Below are 21,520 nucleotides of genomic sequence, written 5' to 3' on the forward strand. Positions count from 1 at the left end.
TCATTCTCTCAATAAATCTGTTTAGTGCACTTACTATTTTCCTCTGGGTTAGGAACTGGAGATACAAAGATGAGTAAGAGTTTCTGTTCTGGAGTGGATCTCAGTCCCATGGGGGAGAGGCATACCCTCAGATAATGAGAGCCCCTTGTGACAGCAGCTGTCACAAAGGCATAGCACAGATAGTGAGGGACATAGGAGTAGCGAAAAAATAATGCTAGGGTTGGGCTTGTAATGAGCTCTCAAATTAGAGGTAAGAAATTTACATACAGAGAGTTTTACAATAATGTCACCTTACATACTGGAAGGAACCTAAAGTCACCCAACACCACCTCCCTGCACTTCCCTTCCAGATTTCTAGGATGTGCTAGAATACTCCAGTGAAGAGCTGTCCATTAATTTCTAAGGAAATGCACTCCACTGAGACATAGCATTGGTTATCGGAAAGTTCTTCTCTTTCACTGAGTTCTTCCATGTACTAAATTCTTTTACATTTAACACCCACTGACTACGTCTGCTTTCTAGCATGACAGTAATGGTAATAATAGCATCTAATATTCACCAGCTGTTCTTAGCACTGCATACACACTGCCCAGCTTCTCTTCTGCATCACAGTTCTTCACACACAGGAGAGAGTGATCAAGGCCCACCTCAGCCCTATCTTCTCCCTGACACTCTTCCCCAGTTTCACCTTGCGTTTTCCATATAATCCAGTTCCTAGGAAGGTGAACCCACAACTTTTTAGCTTTTTTTGTAACAGCCATGTTACACTGTTGGCTTATGCTCAGTTTCTACTCAGCAAAATATGGTGTTATTAATCCAGGATTTTGATCAAAATCCCAGAAGTTAAATTTCAGTATTTTTCACTGAGAAATATGGCTGCCACATACAAAGAAACCTACAGGGTATTCAGAAAAGGTGTCCATACATCTCAAGCAATGTGGTACAGGGACAGGGAGGGGCTCCGGAGTCCAGCCTGCATTCAGACATGGGCGGCCATGGCTAGCAGTTTCCTCTTATGTAAAATGGGGATAAGCATACCTTGTGAACTTCAGAGCAAATAAATGTCAGGTACCTCGTGCACGTACAGAGTGTTGCTACTGCAACGTTGTTATCACTATTATCACTTCAAAACCAAGCACCAACAGCTACCAACTGGTAACGCTGGGCAACTAACAGCCTAGCTGAGTCTTACTTTTATAATCTGAAAATGGGGATAATACTACCTGTATCATTAGTGTGGGGGAAGATTAAATTTATTTTCAACCTCAGTCTTTCCTCAAACTCTCTCTCTTATCCATCTACTCACCAGCTCCAACTATTTGTCTAGCAGGCATCTCAAACTTACCGTGACTATAACTAAGTTCCTGACCTTCTCCCTCACCCTGAAACCCATTTTTCCTGCTTCTTCATCTCTGTAAATAGCAACTCCAACCAAAAACCTTGAAGTCCACCTTTGACTCCTCTCATGCCCCACATCCAATATGTCAAAAATCCTATCTCCTTTCAAAGTAAATCCAACCACTTATGACTTCCACTGCTCCCACTCCAGGCCAAAGCACCTTATCTCTTAATTAGATTATAGCAGTAGCCTCCTGTCCCCCTCAGTCTATTCTCAGTGAATGGCAGTCAGTTGTTAAAACATGAAACCAATCATGTCACTCCTCTGCTCAAAACTTTGGAAGCCTTTCATCACATTCATAGCATAAAAGGCAACACCCTAAGGCCCCCTGAGGCTCTGCTGCTCATCACCCGCTCTCTGCCTCATTTGCTCCCACCCACCCCTGCTCCTGGAGGTCCAGGCTCCCCGGGACTCCCGCTCTCCTAGTACACATGAGGCTCACTGCTGCCCGGGGCCTCTGCCTGGGAGGTTCTTCCTCCAGATGTGTCCCCCGATATTTCACACACCTCCCTGATGTCCTTTCTCAAATGTTACCCACTCACAGTGAGGCCTTCCCTGCTCACTGTCCTTCAGACTGTAAACCCTTCCTTCTAGTCCTCCCAGTGCCCCCTTCCCAGCTATCATTTTCTCCAGAGCCCCACGATTCAACATACTAAGTATTTTATTTGTCTATTGTCTCTCCTTCTTTCTAGAAAGTAAGCCCTCAGAGGACAAAGATTTTTGTTCCTTTTGTTCACTCCTGTGCCTACAAACACCTAGAATATTAGCTGGTCCACAGTAAGTATTTAACAAATATTTGTTGAATGAAAACTGGCTCATCCCCTTCCTTTTGTTCAGTCTTTGCTCGACAGTCTCTTCCTCAGGATAAGAGTTGTGCCCTTACCTTGCTTAGCTTCTTGACAGGTCTCACCACTACATGGATTACAGACTCTTACTTCCACTACTGCTGCTAACTGACCTCACTCATTATGGGACAGGCCCTATAAGGGCTTTTAATATATTATCTCATTTAATCCTCACAACAGCCTTTGAGCTATTTTTTATTTAGTTAATAAACATTTATATAGAAATTACTACATGCTAGGCCTGTCCCTAAGTGCCTGCAGATATTAATTGATTTTAATCTTACAGCCACCCTCAGAGATAAACACTATCATCCCACTTTACAGATTAGGAAACTGAGGCAAAGAAAGATTAAATACCTTGCCTGAAGTCACACAGCTAAAAACAGACTAACTTGAACAGCCTAGGCCTAGAGTCTTGTTCTTACTCATTACAATATGCTTCCTCTACATATTACACTAATATCTCTTTAGCTACCCACTACACTGATGGGACAAGTCTTAAATTCTTTCTTAATATTCCTGAAGAATTCAAAATTGGAATACTCACCATACTCCTAAAAATTTCTATCACCCAAAAACTGGCTTGAAAAATTATAACTTTTCTTACCATTCTGTGGTCTTGTACTTTAGTGCTTGGGACAGCATCCAAGTCAACTGTAGCCAATGGAGAGCAAAAACAAATTAAAAGGTTAGAAAATACTTTAAAAACAAAAATAAATTTTAGAATAGCTCTTGTAGGGCTTCCCTGGTGGCGCAGTGGTTGAGAGTCCGCCTGCCAATGCAGGGGACACAGGTTCGTGCCCCGGTCCGGGAAGATCCCACATGCCGTGGAGCGGCTGGGCCCGTGAGCCATGGCCGCTGAGCCTGCGTGTCCGCAGCCTGTGCTCCGCAACGGGAGAGGCCACAACAGTGAGAGGCCCGTGTACCACAAAAAAAAAAAAATAGAATAGCTTTTGTAATTAACTCTTTACTAGAGATTACTTTTCAATGATCACATTTCAGAATTTTTTAAGATACTACTTGTTTATTAATAAATATAACCCAGCGTCCAATCCATTCTAGTTGGATAAAATTCTCCCATTCACATGTAATAAATATAAAAAGTAAAATCATTGTGAATTTAAAACTGATGCCTATAGAAAAATAACCATCTCCCCTCATATTTCTACAATCTGTGTAGAAAATTGTTGAGAAGAGTTAAACAACTCCCTCACGTGGAACTGAAGGAAACTGAATTCAACTCCAGGCACCTGGTTCCGGGGCAAAGATTTTGGATCAGGTAACCCAAAGGCCCCTCTGATATGACCAGGGTTCCTATGTGTTCCTCTCAATAGTGCACTTTATCCTTTTAGCTACTGCCTGTGGGAATAAATAGGCTGCCAATGATAGCCTGTATTCCTTGTTAAAATATTTTATACCCACATTTTTGATTGTTTTATAGTTAAACCATATTCTTATGAATTAAATCATCACAGTGTTTGGTAGAAGTTGTGGGGTAGTTGCTGTAGGGGATGGATACCCTCAGTCCCAAAATGGACCTATTTCCACATGGGGACTACTTTTGGGCTAATCAGAGCAAGTTGCCAAGATCACACCAGATCAGATCATCAGTTGGGTCTCCTAAGGAAAAATGCCACCAAAATGGGTGTAAAGGTTGAAGACTGTACTTGCTTCTCTCTTCTCTCCTGATGATATGCCTACTATTTATCACAGACTTTGGGTTACTCTGCTGTCAGAGGGTGATCAGTGAGACCACTGTTAAAAATTCTATGCAAGATGGAGGAAAGACTTTCCCTGTCAGTCTTTACTGAAGCCTTGACCTGTGATCAGGGCCTAAAGTGGTACATCACTTACTCCTGTGATACTCTCATGTAGTCAAAAATAGGTTCTTCAGATTCTGTAGGTCAGACAAGCCTGCTAGTAAGGTAGGGTTTTGAATTTTCCTGAAAATAACTGCTAGGACCATCTCCTTCTATTCTTGTTACCTAACTGCTGCATTTTTATGACTCATTTTCCATGGCTGCACTCAATGGCCTGAAGGCAGGCAAAGCTGGTGAGATATGTGTGAAGGTCATGCAGGACAGCCGGGTCAATAGGGCCCACTGATGTTCTCTGAGGCCACTAGCTCCGCTCCACCTTTAGGTGCCTGCCCACCCCACCCCCAGTTACACACTCCCAAGGGACCCTAGATATCTCCTTTGCAACATTCATCACACTCACACTTTTTAAGCATCTAAATTCTCCAACAGAGTATAAGCCCCTTGAGAGCAGTGGCATATTTCATTCATCACCATATACCCTGGATATAGGTCACTACCCAGGCTCATAGTAGGCACTCAGTAAGTATCTGTTGATTGGCTAATTACAAAGAAATATACTCATAGCCCAGTCTGAAGCTTTACAGATTTTATGCTATATCAAAACTCACAGACACACACAGTAGAGAAATGTCCCATAGGACACCGATATGTCTGCCCAGGATTCCTTACCCTGGTGCAGATACCACCTGGCCTAGTCAAGGTACTCAATCCTCCTGGCTATCATGAGTGGCTGGACCCCTCCCGTGCACAAATAACATACCCCAGTCAAGCCAATCACAGCCCTCTCTGGGACTTACTCTTCTCAGGGACTATAGGCCAAAAGGGGCATGTGAGTATGGAGCTGCCAGTGGAGGGAGCCTGCCTCGGATTGAAATCAATACCAGAGACTGAGAAAGCCAACAAAAAAACAACCCATTGAAACTGTGAAACAGCAATGATTATTTCTTACCTTCAGCAGCTTCCTGCATTTTTATTCTATTCAGTCTCTTCTGCTGCTCTCTTAGCAAGGCTTGCTGCTGAATCTCTAAGGTATGATAATCTCTTGGAGGATCCGGGTACATAAATTTCAAATCAACTCGTGTTTCTGAATCTGGTACAAAAATAAGTTATATTAACCAAGTTAAATCTTGTTTCCAAATGAGATTTTATAAAACTTCACTATAAATAGGAACAGTATAAATAACGAGACATCAATCAGCAAAGTCAAAGGACATCATCATAAAACTAATGAACACAAAATTAACATTCTTTAAATAAATGCCTTTTCACAAACTTATCACCATTATAAGGGAGCCCCCAGAGCAAGCAGCAGCTGACTGCCACATTCTCCATCCTGACCTTCCCACTCCCCCAAGATGCCACCCAGAGCCTGCCACTATGTGCAGGTACATCCAAGCAATTATTCAGATGGCTGTAACTCAGGCAGCCACCAGACACTGAATCACAGCCGATCCCTAAAATACACTGGAAAAATGAAACCATAATGTTATTGGCCAATTAATATTTGTAAATATCATGCCAAAAAAAATGAAAAGATAAATGCAGGCTGCCTGGAGCTTTAGGAGGGATGTCATTTCTGCAGGAAATGACAGTCTAAGAATTCACCTATGCCACAAGTTCAAGAATTATCAACTGATCAGAATTAAAATGTTAAACCTTAATTTTTAAATCTTGAGAATAAAAATATAGTTCACACATTTAAAAAGTCTTGACAATATTCCTTTTGATCCACAGTGGAACTAATCAGAACCCTATGCCCCGCCCCCAACCCAAGTACAAAGGCCCCTCCTTGTCTCCTGCCTCTTGTTTATAGAGAAGCTGAAGTCTCCCAGGCCTCCCTGAGTCACAAAGGAGCAGGCTCAAGCGGCTAATGATCAGGACAACAGAGTCACAGACTCAGTGTCTGATGCACACTCCTGAGTTGTTTTACAGATACTGTACCTGCCACCAGAAGGAAAAAGCGGACTGCATGATGATCAGACTGCAGCCGTGACATAAACTGCTCCACCTTGAGCAGTCGCTTGTTCTGCCCACATATGTAAATGGGCAACTACAACTGCCAGCAAAGAGATGCTACAGACCCATGCCAACAACTTCCACCCTAAGAATACAGCACCGTATGTCAGCATGAAGAAGTTACAAAGACCTTCATGCATGATCCCACAGAAACGGAATGATGTTCTGCCAAGTGGGGATTTGTAAGCAGCTTTTGGCAGGAAAGAGCTCTCTGCAGGAGGCCCCTTTGTCTGTCATTAACCTTAAACCAGGCACCCCCATGCTCTCCTCATCTCCAGCCCTAGCACACCTTTCAAATCTTTTGATCACACAATACCTTGCCTAATGTGTTGGTTCTTTCTGTAGATCAAAGAAGTAGAAATGAAGAATAAGTAATTAACAGATGACCAGATCTCTTCCCTAGCTTCCCCTTCAGTAATCTCACAAACTGTGTGAATAGCAACTAAAGAATGATCATGAGTAGTCAACAGGCCTGCACACAGTGGGGGGGCGATGACTCTGACCCCCATCCCAATGAGTAACTGAGATGACTTCCCTCTTTCCCTTTAAAAACTTTCATGGCCCAGCAGAATCTTCAGGATGGTTTTTGGGGGACATTGAGTCCAGCATCTCGCCAGATTGTCAGCATTCTGATTAAAAACAACTTTCCTTTCCACCAACTTTTGCGAGTACTGATTTTTTTAAGCGACAAGCAGCCGGACCTGATTTGGTAACAATAGTGGGAAATGAGAAGCATGCTGAATATCTAAGAATTAGAAAATGATTAAGAGCAAGGTTAACAGAAGAGACTCTGGACACATGAACTTGGATTGGAGCCTGATTTCCCCACTTCCAGACTCATTTTCCTCTCTATAGAAACAAGAGACATCAACAACTAAGTCATATGATCAACGAGGACTAGATGTGGTAACAGGGAAATGAATGGCTCAATTTTACAGTTTAAACCTTTTTGTTCTCAAGACCTCTTTACCCTCTTAAAAGTTAAGGACCCCAAAGAGCTTTTATTTACTGCCCCCCATCATATTAGAAATTAAACCTAAGAAATTTTTAAAACATTAATACAAAAACATATTCTATTAGCTTCAGAGCAATGAAGTCATCATGTGCCATATATGCTCTGGAAAACCTGTACACACAGGAGAGAATAAAAATGAAAAGGACAAATAATGTCTTAGTTTATAATAAAAATAGTTTTGTAAAGCAATTATACTCCAGTAGAGATGTTTAAAAAAAAAATAGTTTTGACCTCAAGAAGGCCCCTGAGACCTACTGGCTTAATATAATACCTGGCATATAATAAGTAATCAATAAATGACAGAATAAAAACATAACTATGGTATATGTAATTGATGACACATGTATATCTAAGTGAAAAAAACAAAATTAAATAACAATTACATCTAGTTTTTATCTTACTTTTTTTGTTTTAATTAAGCTCAGAAAGACTAGTAAATATACAAAATATTAATTGTGTTTATATTTAGGTGATTTAAGTGATTTTTCCCTCTATCCTAAATTTTCAAAACTTTCTAAAATAGATATTACTTTTAAAAATAAGAAGCAGAAGAAAGGTGTAAACTCCGATTCATGTGGTATAGGTCATAAAACCACCATCCAACAACTCGCCTCCTCTATCCCAACAGCCGCTCTGTGAGTGCACCTGAAGAAAAATCACAGGTAACACACATTTTGGTTCCTCTCAGTCTCCCAAGCCTCTGTTACCTTGGCAATCCTACTTCCCTAATAAGCTTTCTCTCCTCCTCCTAAGTGGCCGCATCAAATTTTCTCTACTCCCTTCCTTCAAAAGTCCTGCATTTCCTCCTTTCTACTCAGGGACCCTGCTCTCTTCAAAGACATTCCCTCCCTCCCCTATGTTGTAAGCCTTTGCCTCCTGTAACAGCTTTCACATCAGCTTCCTAACAAGCTCCTCCAGCTCCAGACCCTGTGTTCCTCCCCTTCCCAGCCACCCTTCTTCCAAGGGTTCTTCTGCTCATTGCCTCTAACACTTTGCTTCCTATTTATTCAGTCCTCATTTCCAAAGCTAACTGGCTTCTGATCGGCTTCTGATCCCATAATTCCACCAAAAAAGATCTAGTTGAGGTCACCAATGACCTCTGATCCAACTGACACCTTCCAATATTCATTCTACATAGTCCCTCCTCCCCGATACACTCTCTTCCCTCAGCTTTCAGGACACCACATTCTCCTGCTTAACCTCCAGTCACTGACTCTGCCTTCTCCACCTCTTTACTAAGCTCATCTGGCTGTCCATCCTCCACTCAATGTCAGGTGCCACTCTTCACACTATTTTACTGATCTAATCCACTCCTGAGGCTTTAAGAGCTGTATGCCCTCCAAAGGAAAATAGCCAAACTAAAGGTCCATCCACCAGACTGGTAAATTGAAGAACTAGAGTATACAGAAGTTTCATTCAGCATCACTTAAAATATATACCATAAATGAGACTTTACTTTAGAAAAAGGATACAAACGTCTTTAAAGATACTTAAATATGGGTAGGACACTCTTGCTGTATCATTACAATAGCAGCATTCTACTCACCTCTATCTTTCAGCTCATTAAAGTCATGAATATTCTGAAAAGTAGTAGTGTCTAGGCCCTTAGGTGACTGTCTTCTGACTGGAGCCTGTAACCGATGTCTGGCCATGTCAAATACATCCATGGGATTCCTTTCTCTTTTCCTGTAGAAAATGACAAATTATGATAAAAGTGTCTTCTGGGAAAAAAATCTGAATTGACATTTAACTCCCTGTACATGAAATTCGGCATCTTTCACCACAATATATTATAAAAATTTATTCTAGTAGCTGTTATTTCAATTCCTAGTATTAAAAAAACAGGGGGGCTTCCCTGGTGGCGCAGTAGTTGAGAATCTGCCTGCCAACGCAGGGAACACAGGTTCGGGCCCCGGTCTGGGAGGATCCCACATGCCGCGGAGCAACTAGGCCCGTGAGCCACAACTACTGAGCCTACGCGTCTGGAGCTTGTGCTCTGCAACAAGAGAGGCCACGACAGTGAGAGGCCCGCGCACTGCGATGAAGAGTGGCCCCCGCTTGCCACAACTAGAGAAAGCCCTCGCACAGAAACGAAGACCCAACAAGCCAAAAATAAATAAATAATTAATTAATTAAAAAAAAATAAACAGGGTATTTATAAGGTCATTATAATCTTTCAAAATGCTCAGAAGCAAAGTATCTTATTGGAAGAACAGAATGAGTGAGGTTTACCTTAAAATGTTTGTGTAGTAGAAAGATTAGTCTTTGGTCAAAGAAACCAAGATTCAAAGACCAGCTTTGCAACTTACTAGAAGTTTGACTGCACCATCTGTAAGATGCAGATAATGTCTACCCTTTTAGTCTTGTTGTGAGCATGAGATTAAATGAAATTATATATTGTAAAGTACCCTGCATAGTACTTGACATGTACTAGGTCTCAATAAATGTTACCTTCCCCTCAGCCTAAAACAGAAATTATACAGAGAAATACGGCATAAATATGCTGCCCAAAATAAGAGGTATTATCCACAGTCTCCCAACTAATTTTACAGTGGGCTTTCCGGGAACTTGATACCTAATTAGTTAATTACTACTCTATTTCTGGAAGAATATTTCTTCCTTTGTTAACCTAGGAAGTTAGCAAAATAGGCAGGTAGCTTAGTAAGTGAGTTTTCTGCTAGGACTTTGGGGGAGTGATGATAATAGAAAACAGGGATAGGGGGATGGTATCTCCAGCCCTGAAAATAAAGTATTTGCTGCTGTTTCCCTCAGCCCTAGGTGGGTCCCCTCTATTTTTTAAAATGTAGCTCTAAGCTAGAAGTTTGCCAGACTCCTGCCTTCATGTCTTTATTCACTAAATCTTCCCTAAGCACCTAGATGGGAAGAGCTGGGATCCCCACAGGCAATGCCCCCTGCTCTCCTGGGGTTTCCTTTTATGGGGAAGGTCTCACCAAAGCCACAAAATCACCTTGTCAAGGCTGACATAGACCTCTAATAGTGAACCACCTAGGGGGGATAGGAACTGCAACAGAGATTCATTAAAATACAAAACAAATACTAAAAAGGCTTTTGGAGGCCATTAAATTGGACTCCTGTATACCATTAATGCTAATAGTTAAGTAGGCTGTTCAGTTAGGAATTAGGTTATTAGCTCTTCTTTGCATGTGAGCTGGGGGTGCCTAGCACTATTAGGAATTCAATAATATGGTGAATTAATTAATGAATAAGAGATTCTTTTTGTGAAACTATTTGTAAAACTGGAATAAAGAGCCAACACTGAGATGTCGCTGATCACAATACATATCGAACACTACCCCGAAGTTAAATGTATTTAACCAATTCTTGCTAAATGATGGTAATTCTAACATATATTATCTAACTTAAGTTAGCACACAGAATTTACAAAGTGCTTTCAAATACATACATTTATTTATTCTTCACTAGAATCTCATGGGGTGGAAATTATTGTGTAAGATTTGCAAGTGAGAAAACTGAAAAGCTGCCCGGCTTCTCTTTCTTACACTGGTTTGCCAAAAGAGAACACAGTCTTCAGTTTATGAATGAAAATAAAGAAAATAAAAAGTCAATGATCCATTAGATTTAATGGAATATGCATGTCTGGAATATGGAAAGCTGCAAAAGTTAAGGCATTTATAACATCTTGAAAGTAAATACAGAAAAACTATACTGACCTCTCCATTACTAAGAAGTAGTTGACCTACTATGGAAGAATTCTTTGTTGAAAATTACCACCTTGGGTTAACATTCCATTACCTAGCCAGTCTGTATCTTGAAATTTCCTCACCTTGTTTACTTAGCCAGAACATGCCTAGAGAATGCCAACAAAAATCTAAGCAAAGCATAATTAGGCAGGTTAACATGCTACATTAAAATCCTACCACATCCTGGATTACAGTCAGAAATATCAGTATGAATTTAATGTGTACACAGATTGATAGACACAGGAACAATTACAGATAATGTTTATGACATAGTATATATACATATACTAATTAGCTGTGCCCACCGAGAGCTTGGTTTCTAAATACCATTCTCCAAGAGGAACCAGGTCTCCTTGGAGAAATGGCTGATTCCAGGGCAGGGGACAGGGAATATACAAGATGAGCCTGGAGCATCTTGCAGTAACAGAAAGTAAAAAAGTGCTCAAGAAACAAAAGGATGGGACATATCAAAGAGATACAGGAGCCAACATGAAAGAGCTCCCAATGGCCTAAGTTGCAACAACTTGAGCAACAACATAAATAACATAATACTATAATGTTATAATGTTATAAATAACATTATAACCCAAAGTACAAAATAAATATACATGAAACAACAGTGATATAAATAAATGGCTGAATAAATAAAGAGAGGAGAAGGGACAAATCTTTCTTACAGAAGAATTCTAAATAATATATGTAGATAACCCCTCTCCAGGAGATGGAGCTTATTCCCACCACCTCTCAATTCTTGCCAGTGTGGTAAACTTAGTGATTCCAGCGCTATCATATGGATGTCACATACCTGCCGATACGATGTGATGAGAAGGCTACCCTGTGCTATTCTTTCCAAAACCCCTTAACCCCAGCCTCATCATGAGAAAACATCAGACAAATGTAGACTGGGGGACATTCTATAGGATAGTTGGCCAATACCCCTCTAGACTGTCACAATCATGAAAAATAAGAAAGACTGAAAAACTGTCCCGGAATAGAGGAGACTAGGAGATGCGACAACTAAATGCAGTGTGGTACCCTGTACTGACTAAATCCTGGAACAGAAAAAGGACACTGATGGAAAAACTGGAGAAATCCATAAAGTCTGGAATTTAGTTTGTAGTAATGTTCCAACGTCAGCTTCTTAGTTGTGACAAACATATTCTGGGAATGTAAGATGTTAACAACAGCGAGCACTAGGTGAGGGGTGTATGGAAACTCTCTATACTATGTCTGCAACTTTTCTATAAACTAAAATTATGCCAAAATAAATTTTTTTAGATAAACACTCTTTAAAGAAAATGTGGTAGTTACCCACTGCATTGATTTTACAACCTACTAAAAGACTGCAACCTGCAGTTTGAAGAATATTGCTTTGGAAAATTTATGAGTCCTTTTGGCAAAAATGATCAGAAATGTTTGGTAGTCTATTAAGTTATTTTGCTGGAAAATAAGTATTTCAGAAAACAATACACTGCTGATGGAATGGTTATTCCATCTCTGAAGTTTTCCATTCCTATTATCATTTTCCTCTCAAGGACCAAGTTTCTATGCCTGACTTTTTCGAAGACTGAGAAAGGGACAGTAAGGAGATTGTTTTTATAATTGTCTAGTCTATGTCTTCTTCTAGTCTTGTTTCAACCATCTCTTTCCTATCTTGGGCTTCCTTATCACTTAGATTAGCTTACAAAGGAACTTCTGCATCCGTCTGCCTTCTGTACATGAGTCCCAATTTAGTCAATTATCTTTCACTCAGTGATTTCTCTGTAGTGAGGCAAACTATCTCAAAGATAGAGCTTGAAGAATGGCCTGTTCCCAATACTGATTTTTCACTAATCCTATTAAAGATGCCATGGTTAGGGATAACACTTTTGGTTTGCCTTCAAGAAAGTGCTACTTCTTTCTTCTTTTTTTTCTTTCTTCCTCCTATCAACACCACCACTGTCATCACCATTGCCATAAATATACTACTGGCAGTACGGAAGGACAATTAAAATTCTCTGCTTAAATATTTTATATTAGGTTAAATCAATATTCATTAAATATCCCATATTTTCACAGTGAATAGATTTTACAATTGCGAAGAAATGTTTTATGAAGGCAATGTTATCTACATAAAATTGAAGAATGTGAATTAAATAGCACATTAGCTAATTAAAGAAAGAGCCGTTCTGCCAAAAAAGAAAAGAAAGAAAACCTACCACATACTGCAAACACACTAAAAAAATCATACACTATTTTGAATTAGTTATACTGAGTCCCTCCACTAGAACGTAATTATTTAGCTAGATTTCTTTTGGGGGGAGGGAAAGGCTATTTCAGTCATTACAATTTCACCAATAATCCGTTAAACACTTTTTTCAAGCATGCAAAATTCTAACAGATGTGGCTCTATGATAAAGATAATTAATCCTGTTCCAAAACTGTAGAATTATTGGATATGTTCCGATTCCTTATCCTGACAGAAAAGAACACAAGAACAAACAAAAAATGCAATTCTAGGGCTTCCCTGATGGCGCAATGGCTGAGAGTCCGCCTGCTGATGCAGGGGAAATGGGTTCGTGCCCCGGTCCGGGAAGATCCCACATGCCGCGGAGCGGCTGGGCCCGTGAGCCATGGCCACTGACCCTGCGCGTCCAGAGACTGTGCTCCGCAGCCGGAGAGGCCATGACAGTGAGAGGCCCGCTAACCACAAAAAAAAAAAAAAAAAAAAAAATGCAATTCTAAACTTGCCTTATATGAACTTCATCTTCACTGTCCATGTGCAGCAACCGCCCTTGCAGACGCCGCTCTTCACTACGAAGCTGCTTTCTCATTTCTGATAATTCCATAATTACATTTTTTTTCTCCTCTGCAAATTCACATTGGTAAGTGAAAAATAAGACATGTATACGAATAAAAGGTTAAATATTAAACATAACCTGACTTATCATAAAGCTAAAATGCTCAGTGACATTTTTATGAAAGTTATTTTTAATGCTTTATATATATAGATCATATTTATGAACATCATTAAGACCCACAAACACATTTCTGATAATACAGGAATTTCAAATGGTAAGAAACATTCTTGGCAGGGGGGACAGGGGAGTGTAACTATAAAGGGGCAGCACAATGGAGTTCCTACGTGGTGATGGACAGTTCTGTATCGTGATTGTGTGGTGGCTACACAACTTATACTTGATAAAAATGCATAGAACTACACACACACACACACACAAACACACGTAAATTAGTGCATGTGAAAACCGTGAAACCTGATGAAGGTCTGTGGAGTATGCCAATGCCAATTTCCTGGTTGTGATATTGCACGACTGAGGGAAGCTGGGGGGAGGGTGCACAGCACCTCTCTATACTGTTTCATATTTTGTGAGTCTGTTTTTCAAAACAAAAAGTTAAAAACAGAAATAGTCTAGATTACAGGTTTAATAGTCCACTCTACCTTCTGCACGAAGCTGATTTTTCCTGGCAGGTACCGGAGGAGACTGTGCCCTGGACATGGAACTTTCCTGTTTAACAGTCACAACAAAGATACACTCAGTATGTCTTCCCTACTCAGAAGCTTTAAAAGAGGAATTATTTTGAAGTAACTATATGTAAGAGAAACCAAGCTCCCCACCACTCTATCTATAAGCTTACTTACATTTATTTTTTCTTCCCACTGCAATGGGAGAGGCCTTGCCCCATCCAAAGATAATCCCTTCACCTGTAGTCTGTATCTGATAAGTCACTCTCAGCTCCTCCATCAATTACTGTTTTTTGTCCACTCTCTTCCTCTCTCCAACCACCTTCCTAACAGCCTGTGCTTAAAAATCTCTCCATTTTTTAAAAAACTTACCTCACCCTTCATCACTATCTATTGTCCATTCTCTTCCTTCATAGCCGTTCTTTAAAAAACAGTATGTGCAGTGCATACGGTGTTTGCTTCCTTATTCCCATTCACTCCTCACTATACAGCCTTTGCATCTCCTACCAAGTGATCCCTCAGTGATGCATTTGATGGGCATTTTAAGCCCTTATTTTACTTGGCCAGTAGCAACTGATATCATTGCCACTCTCCTAATTTCCTTGCTCTGCTTCTTATATGTTGGTAATTCCCTACTGTTCCATCCTCAGCCCTCTTTACTTCCCCTGAACACATCCTAGACAATCATACTAATTAGACAAGCAATAATGTTAGTAGTTTCCAAAACTATAAATCCAGTGCAGAGCGCCTTCCTTGGCCACAACCTGTATTTTCAGCTGCCTACTCTACAGAACCTTCACCAGAAACCTGACAGTTGTCACTGACTCCTACCCGTCACACACAGTCAATAAACAGCGCTATCTGTATCTCATAAATATATCTTGAAGTTGTCACCTCTTCTTAGTTCTTAATGTCACTGCCTTCGTTTAGGTCCTCAAAGTCACATCTGGACTTCTGCAAAAGCATCTTAACTTTTCTCCATGTTTACAGCCTTGCCCAGCCTCCATACTATATCTCCACGCCACCACCGCCTGAGAGAACATTACGCAAGGCAAACATGGCCATGTCATTCTCCTATTTAAAATATTACCATGAATTCCCATACATTACCACAGACCTACCAAATCAGATCTCAGAGGGTGGGCTTGAGGAAAACATTCTAATATGTTTGTCTATTCTGGTAAAAAGCCTGTTTAATATCCACTGGCCTATGGAATAAAGTCAAACCCCTTAGCACTCCCTACAACACCCTGCATACATTCTAGCCTTCACCTCCTCTGCCATCTGGTGAGGTGTCAGCAGGCCAGAACAAACCATGTATTCTCCACGCATGCCACTTGGCTTACAGTGCCCTCCATGATTCTGCATATGCTGCAAGTCCCTCTTCCTCCTCCTCTTTATAGCAAATTCCTACTCATTCCTCAAGAGTCAACTCAAGGATCAACCCTTCTGGAACATTTTCCTGGCGCTTTTCTGATTGTAGCTCAGTTTACAGTATAAGGGACTTTATTAGCATAGCTACAGCTAGCTAGAAGACATATTACCAGAGAAAAGGCCTTCCTGAGGGGCCTGGACAAGTACCACTTGCTAAATTATGATCTGTCAAAAGAATTTAAACTTTGGGGCACCAAGTATTATCATTTATAACTGAAGCAACAGACAAATCAATGTAAACATCATCTATATTTCAGATGTGAAAAATGTAATCTAGCTAAGTAAGATGAATAAGAAAATCTCATTCAATACCCGCAATCCAAAGTAACTTAGCGAAGATGAAGAAATCAAAAGAAAAGAGTATATACCTGAATAAAGGAAGTTATAATGCTGTCAACTGAAGGAGGTCTTTGGAGTTTGCTTGCAATCTTGTTCTGAAGAGCAGGAACTACAGGAGAGGGCTGTCTCAAGTGCTGAGGGGGAGAAAAAATATATATATATACATACATACACACACACACACACACACACACACACACACACACACACACACACCAACGTATGTCTATGTGTGTGTGTATATATACACACACCCCAACATGTATGTGTATACATACACACATCTCTAAAATCTAGATCCCTTGTCACCAAGAGCATCACGGATTGTGACAGAGTTTCTATGTCTCCGTAAGGAAATAAAACAGGGTTTCAGGTTACAGTGTAATAAAGCTAATAGTTCCCAACTTCGTATTAAAATCAAAATGCTGAAAACATAAAAACTCCCAACAAAATACAATAAGAATTATCTGGATAAAAATATAAATGTATGTTTATAAATGTGGATGTTAAATTGTTCATTTTGCACAGTACAAAATCAAATATTACTTTCACTAGTGACTTCGATAAAATTAGAAATATATGACAAAGTTTAAAAATAAAAACTCTAGGTGACCACAGGCAGAATTATAAAGACAAGTTAAACCTTCTAAAGGACTGCAGAGAATGAAGCAAAGAAAGCATAGTCCACATAATTTAAAAAAAAACAAAAAAAAGCCAAGTAACTGTCAAGGAAGCAAAAACAAAAAAGTCAGAAATTCAATTAATATGATCAAATATATTGATTATGATAGTATAACTCTCAGATTAGGATTAAAAAAACAAATTTTAACAAACCAAATAAATATACAGACTAAAAAATTTAAAATGCAGACACAAAAGTAAAAACTAAGAGTAGACAAAAATATATATCAGGCCTACATAAATTAAAAAATGACAGCTAGCAATGATAATTTCAGAATTGAGGGCAGAATGCATTAAATGGAACAAAGTTGGTCTAAAACTTTATGTTACTTCACAATTAAACTATGACAGTCATAAAATTACATATGCCTAAGAAATAGCTTTTTTCTTAGACATAGTAAGAAAATGGCAGAAACACAACTGTGAGAAACTAACAACCTTCATTCTCAAATAATCAATTTTACAATAAAATATTCTCTGCTTTCTGCTCAATTTTGCTATAAACCCAATGATGCTCTAGAAAACAAACTTTATCAATTTATCATACTTTATCAAATATGAATGATATGACATTTCAATGATACTTTAAAAGGATGAGCAACTATATATATCCTAAAAATGAAGGATACTGCCTAATGTTCCTGCAACACTGAAAATAAAACAAAAAATATAGATCTGACTCATAAATTCCCTTTTTATTTATTTATTTATGGCTGTGTTGGGTCTTCGTTGCTGCGCGTGTGCCTTCTCTAGTTGCTGCGAGCGGGGGCTACTCTTAGTTGCGGTGCACGGCCTTCTCATTGTGGTGGCTTCTCTTGCTGCGGAGCACGGGTCTAGGTGCACAGGCTTTAGTAGCTGTGGCACATGGGCTCAGTAGTTGTGGCTCACAGGCTCTAGAGCAAAGGCTCAGTAGTTGTGGCACACGGGCTTAGTTGCTCCGTGGCATGTGGGATCTTCCTGGACCAGGGATTAAACCCATGTCCCCTGCATTGGCAGGCAGATTCTTAACCACTGCGCCACGAGGGAAGCCCCTATAAATTCCCTTTTAAACAACATTTCAGCAAATTCAAATTGTGAATACTTATTTCTATCATCATAAAACCCTGGGATGAGAAATCCAAAAAGTGTATTTGCACCAGAAATGGCTCACGTTACCTATAGTAGGTTACACATTGAACAATGTAGCAAATCACATCATAAATACACCCAAGGAGCACACTGGTTAAAAGTAATCTTTTTGTCAATTCTACTTACAAGAAATCATGTCTGTATAAATCTAAATTTCTGAAAACAATTTTTTAAAAATTAAATTGGGCTAAACGTACAAGACATAGGGTTTTTCAAGGTGTGGTTCACAGGCCAACTGCATCCAAACTCCTAAGGGTTACTAAATCACACTTAGTAAATTAGACACGTTGTAGATGAGACCAGGAAGACACATTTTTAATAAGTCCCTAGTGATACTATACAAACAAAATTTTAAATGTAGCTTTGAAATATGAGCAACGATGTGAACTGGATTTTCATAAGGGCCTACTGGCTTTCTAGAGAGAAAACTCCTGTCTAATAACTTTGACTCATGTGCCTAAGTGTGAACATCAACCCCCATCTCAGAGACATGGACTTCAAACCAGTCTGTGGTGAGCCACAAGTTTCTTTTTTAATTTCCAATCCATTGTGGACAGATGTGTAAAACAGAGTAAGACTGAATTACAGTTGACCCTTGAACAACATGGGTTTGAACTGCACAGGTCCACTTATACAGGGATATTTTTCTTCATCAAACACTACAGTACTGTAGTCAGTGACTGGTTGAATGTGCAGATGTGTAGGAACCGCAGGTATGGAGAGCCAACTATAAATTACACACACACAGATTAATCCCTGCATTGTTCAAAGGTCAACTGTACTAGATAAATAAAAACTTTTAAAAGATGTTACACAATTCAAGGCCAGCTATTTTATAGATTCAACAGACATAAAATTACATTGACAAATTGCTACAAAAGTTTCCAAACACCTTCAGTCTTGTCATGAACAGTGTGGAGGGTGCTAGTCTACGGACTATGGGAACAAGACTAAGAATGGCGACAGAAAGTAAGCCTATTCTGTTCATAGGAGGGAAAACACAACGCAGCACAGTGACATCATTTAGTACAGGAAGTTCAGTGCACTGCCCCCAGAAAAAGTACTATGACGAAAGGAGAGACAAAAGCACCTTCTCTGCTCTCTTCGTTTTGCTAACTACTCTACCACTCTCACAGTGAAAGTGGGTTGCACTACGGGTTCCATAGACATTTTTGTCTGGAACTTACCTTTGTTTCTTCACCAATTATATTTTCTCTTTCATAGTAGTGCTGAAGTTGTAGGTTATGTTTTTCTTCTTCTTCTTTCTTCTTTCTTTCTGCTTCTTTTCGTCTTTCTTCAGCTAACCGAATAAGCTCTTCATTTTTCAGCCTTTGCTTTAAAATAAAGAGAAAATTATACACTCCATACACACGTTCTATAGTTCATTCATATTTGTTTGAAATAAAGAGATAAAATTGAAGGTATAGATGATATAGTGTTCTTTAAATAAAAAAGCTGTCTGCTTAACAATAAAATATTAGGCATCTATTATAACATCCTAGTCGGCCTAAGCTGTTTTTCGTCTGTAAAAAAAGTCATCATTTATCTCTTAGTCTTTCATTTTTATAAAAATAGCATCTAACAAATGGATATGGATCCGTTCTCCTTTGTAAGTAATAAATATCTTTTCAAGTCAAAATAAGAAGTTCACTTTCAGACTAAGTAGAAAAATACAGTAGGTAAGAATGCACCTCTTCCTCTTTCTCCCTTTTCTTTTCCTGTTCCTCTTCATACTCTTGCTGAATTCGTGCTCTCTGTTCTGCAAGCCGTTTTTCTTCTTTTTCTTCGGCAATTCTCAATCTCTCTCGCTCTGCTTCTTCTCTTTGTTTCTTTTCCTCAATCTAAAGAATTAAACCTAGTTATTACTTTGTGAAACTACTGAAAAGTTAGAATACCACTTAATTTACCCTATTATCAACATTTTGCCCTCTTTTTGTAAGTAAAAATAAGTTCCTAAATTTTTCAGTTTCCTATGTTTTATTAGGGAGGCCACATGATGTAATGTTAAGAGCTCTGAGTAAAATTCCAGCTCCATCAGACTGTGTGACCTTAAGAAACTTTCTTGTTCAGTTTTGTCATCTGGTAAAAAGAGTTATTAATGTCTATACCTCAAGGCAGTACTCAAAGAATTGAAATGAAATAATGTATGTAAAAAAACATAAAAGTTCCTCCTATGTAGAAGTACTTAGTAAATAATTCATGATTATATTATTCTATAATGACTGCTACTATTACGTCTCAAAGTTCCTTGGCGTGATTAGTATCCTAAAACAACAGTGAAATATTTTAGCAATCACTCATTAAGTAGGAATCCCTTCCCTAGAATGGCCTTTCTCCTTTCCTATCTACTGGCAAGGTAAATGAGGATTTTAGCCACAAGAATTCATAACTAAGTTTTGTTTGAATGCCACCTGGGGCCTGCAGTGCTGAGTATTCTGGGGGAATATTCTAAGACAGAGTCTAAGATCTGAAAGGAAGAGGACCTTAACAGATAGTCTACATCCTCCATGAATGAGATAGAGAAGAATGACAGCACGGGTACTGGGTAATCATGATGCTGGTTTAAGGATATCAATAGATTTTCATCCCTCTTAAGTATGGATTGATTATGACTATTCGTATTATTTTTATAGTTCTTGTCTGCGTTTCCTCTAGCTTCAAGGTTGCTATATTTAGTGCTGACAAACTTTTGAGCTATAAGAACTGTAGTCTTCTTATATGTGCCATGATTTTACATGCTAGGGCTTTTTCCAACATTTCTTTCTCACAACACTATTAAATATGTACAATCCTAATATTTAATACTAAGTGGTGTGTATGTAATCACTTCTTCAATTACAATAGCCCTAGAGAAAACATCATTCATGATCCATACAACAAAACCTCACATTTAATACTCAGTCCCCCCTTTTTCCTCCTCCATGAAAAAAAAATCACAATGACAAAGTCACTTCTCCATTAATGGGTCACAATCATAAATGGATCTCACACCTAATGAATCCACAGAAATATCATTCCAACAAAAATGCCACACAGAAGTTCAATGGAAAGAGAAAAGCTATCATCCAGGTCAGTGGTTTTCAAACCATATAACACAAAAGTGCTTCAAGGGTCCTGCAAATATTTTATTAAACTTGGTAATTATTTTTAAAGCTGCAATTAAAAATGACATCTAAACACTCACATGTGTTATTTACCAAATTTTAACCACATGAAGACTTCTGCTGCACTAACTTAAACTAACGGTATAACTTATTTATGCAGACATGGAGCTGAGGCTTCCTTTGCCATCTTTGTGCACAGATTTAAACATTTTATAACATTTCTTTTAACACTTAAGTTTGGGGATTCTTTTTGTCTGACACTATATTGTTGATATTAAAAATAAATACCATTTAGCTATTTTACATTTTCATAGAGTTCTGGATTAGATTTTGTTTGGGGGAAAAAGGGCATTTTTAAGAGGCTGCTAAAAGAAAAATACATAAACCACCATTTTATACGGTGGGAGAAGTGAAGGTTGAACTTATTCTGAAACTTATACAGTCAAAGTTCCCCCCACTACTCATAGTTTTTTCCCAGAGGAAAGACTTCCTAGAGCTAGAAACATAACTGTAGTACCTCTAGATATGATACTTAAAGTCAGGAGACTTGGGTT

The 21,520-nt window shown here is 39.0% G+C and overlaps 1 protein-coding gene across 7 annotated transcripts in view; it reads right to left on the bottom strand.

The window, feature by feature from the left end:
- Positions 1-21,520, bottom strand: part of CSPP1 (centrosome and spindle pole associated protein 1) — a 195,164-nt gene that overhangs the window by 11,913 nt on the left and 161,731 nt on the right. For all 7 annotated transcript variants that reach the window (XM_067712141.1, XM_067712143.1, XM_067712146.1 and 4 more), the window contains 8 exons: positions 19,554-19,703; positions 19,050-19,196; positions 16,083-16,187; positions 14,257-14,323; positions 13,548-13,665; positions 8,642-8,781; positions 5,014-5,154; positions 2,852-2,898 (listed from right to left, as the gene is read on the bottom strand). In XM_067712141.1, the coding sequence (XP_067568242.1) occupies positions 2,852-2,898; positions 5,014-5,154; positions 8,642-8,781; positions 13,548-13,665; positions 14,257-14,323; positions 16,083-16,187; positions 19,050-19,196; positions 19,554-19,703 (915 nt within the window). The remainder of the gene's footprint in view (positions 1-2,851; positions 2,899-5,013; positions 5,155-8,641; positions 8,782-13,547; positions 13,666-14,256; positions 14,324-16,082; positions 16,188-19,049; positions 19,197-19,553; positions 19,704-21,520) is intronic.

This window comes from Pseudorca crassidens, chromosome 17 (assembly GCF_039906515.1).
Source record: "Pseudorca crassidens isolate mPseCra1 chromosome 17, mPseCra1.hap1, whole genome shotgun sequence".
Taxonomy (NCBI): Eukaryota; Metazoa; Chordata; class Mammalia; order Artiodactyla; family Delphinidae; genus Pseudorca; species Pseudorca crassidens.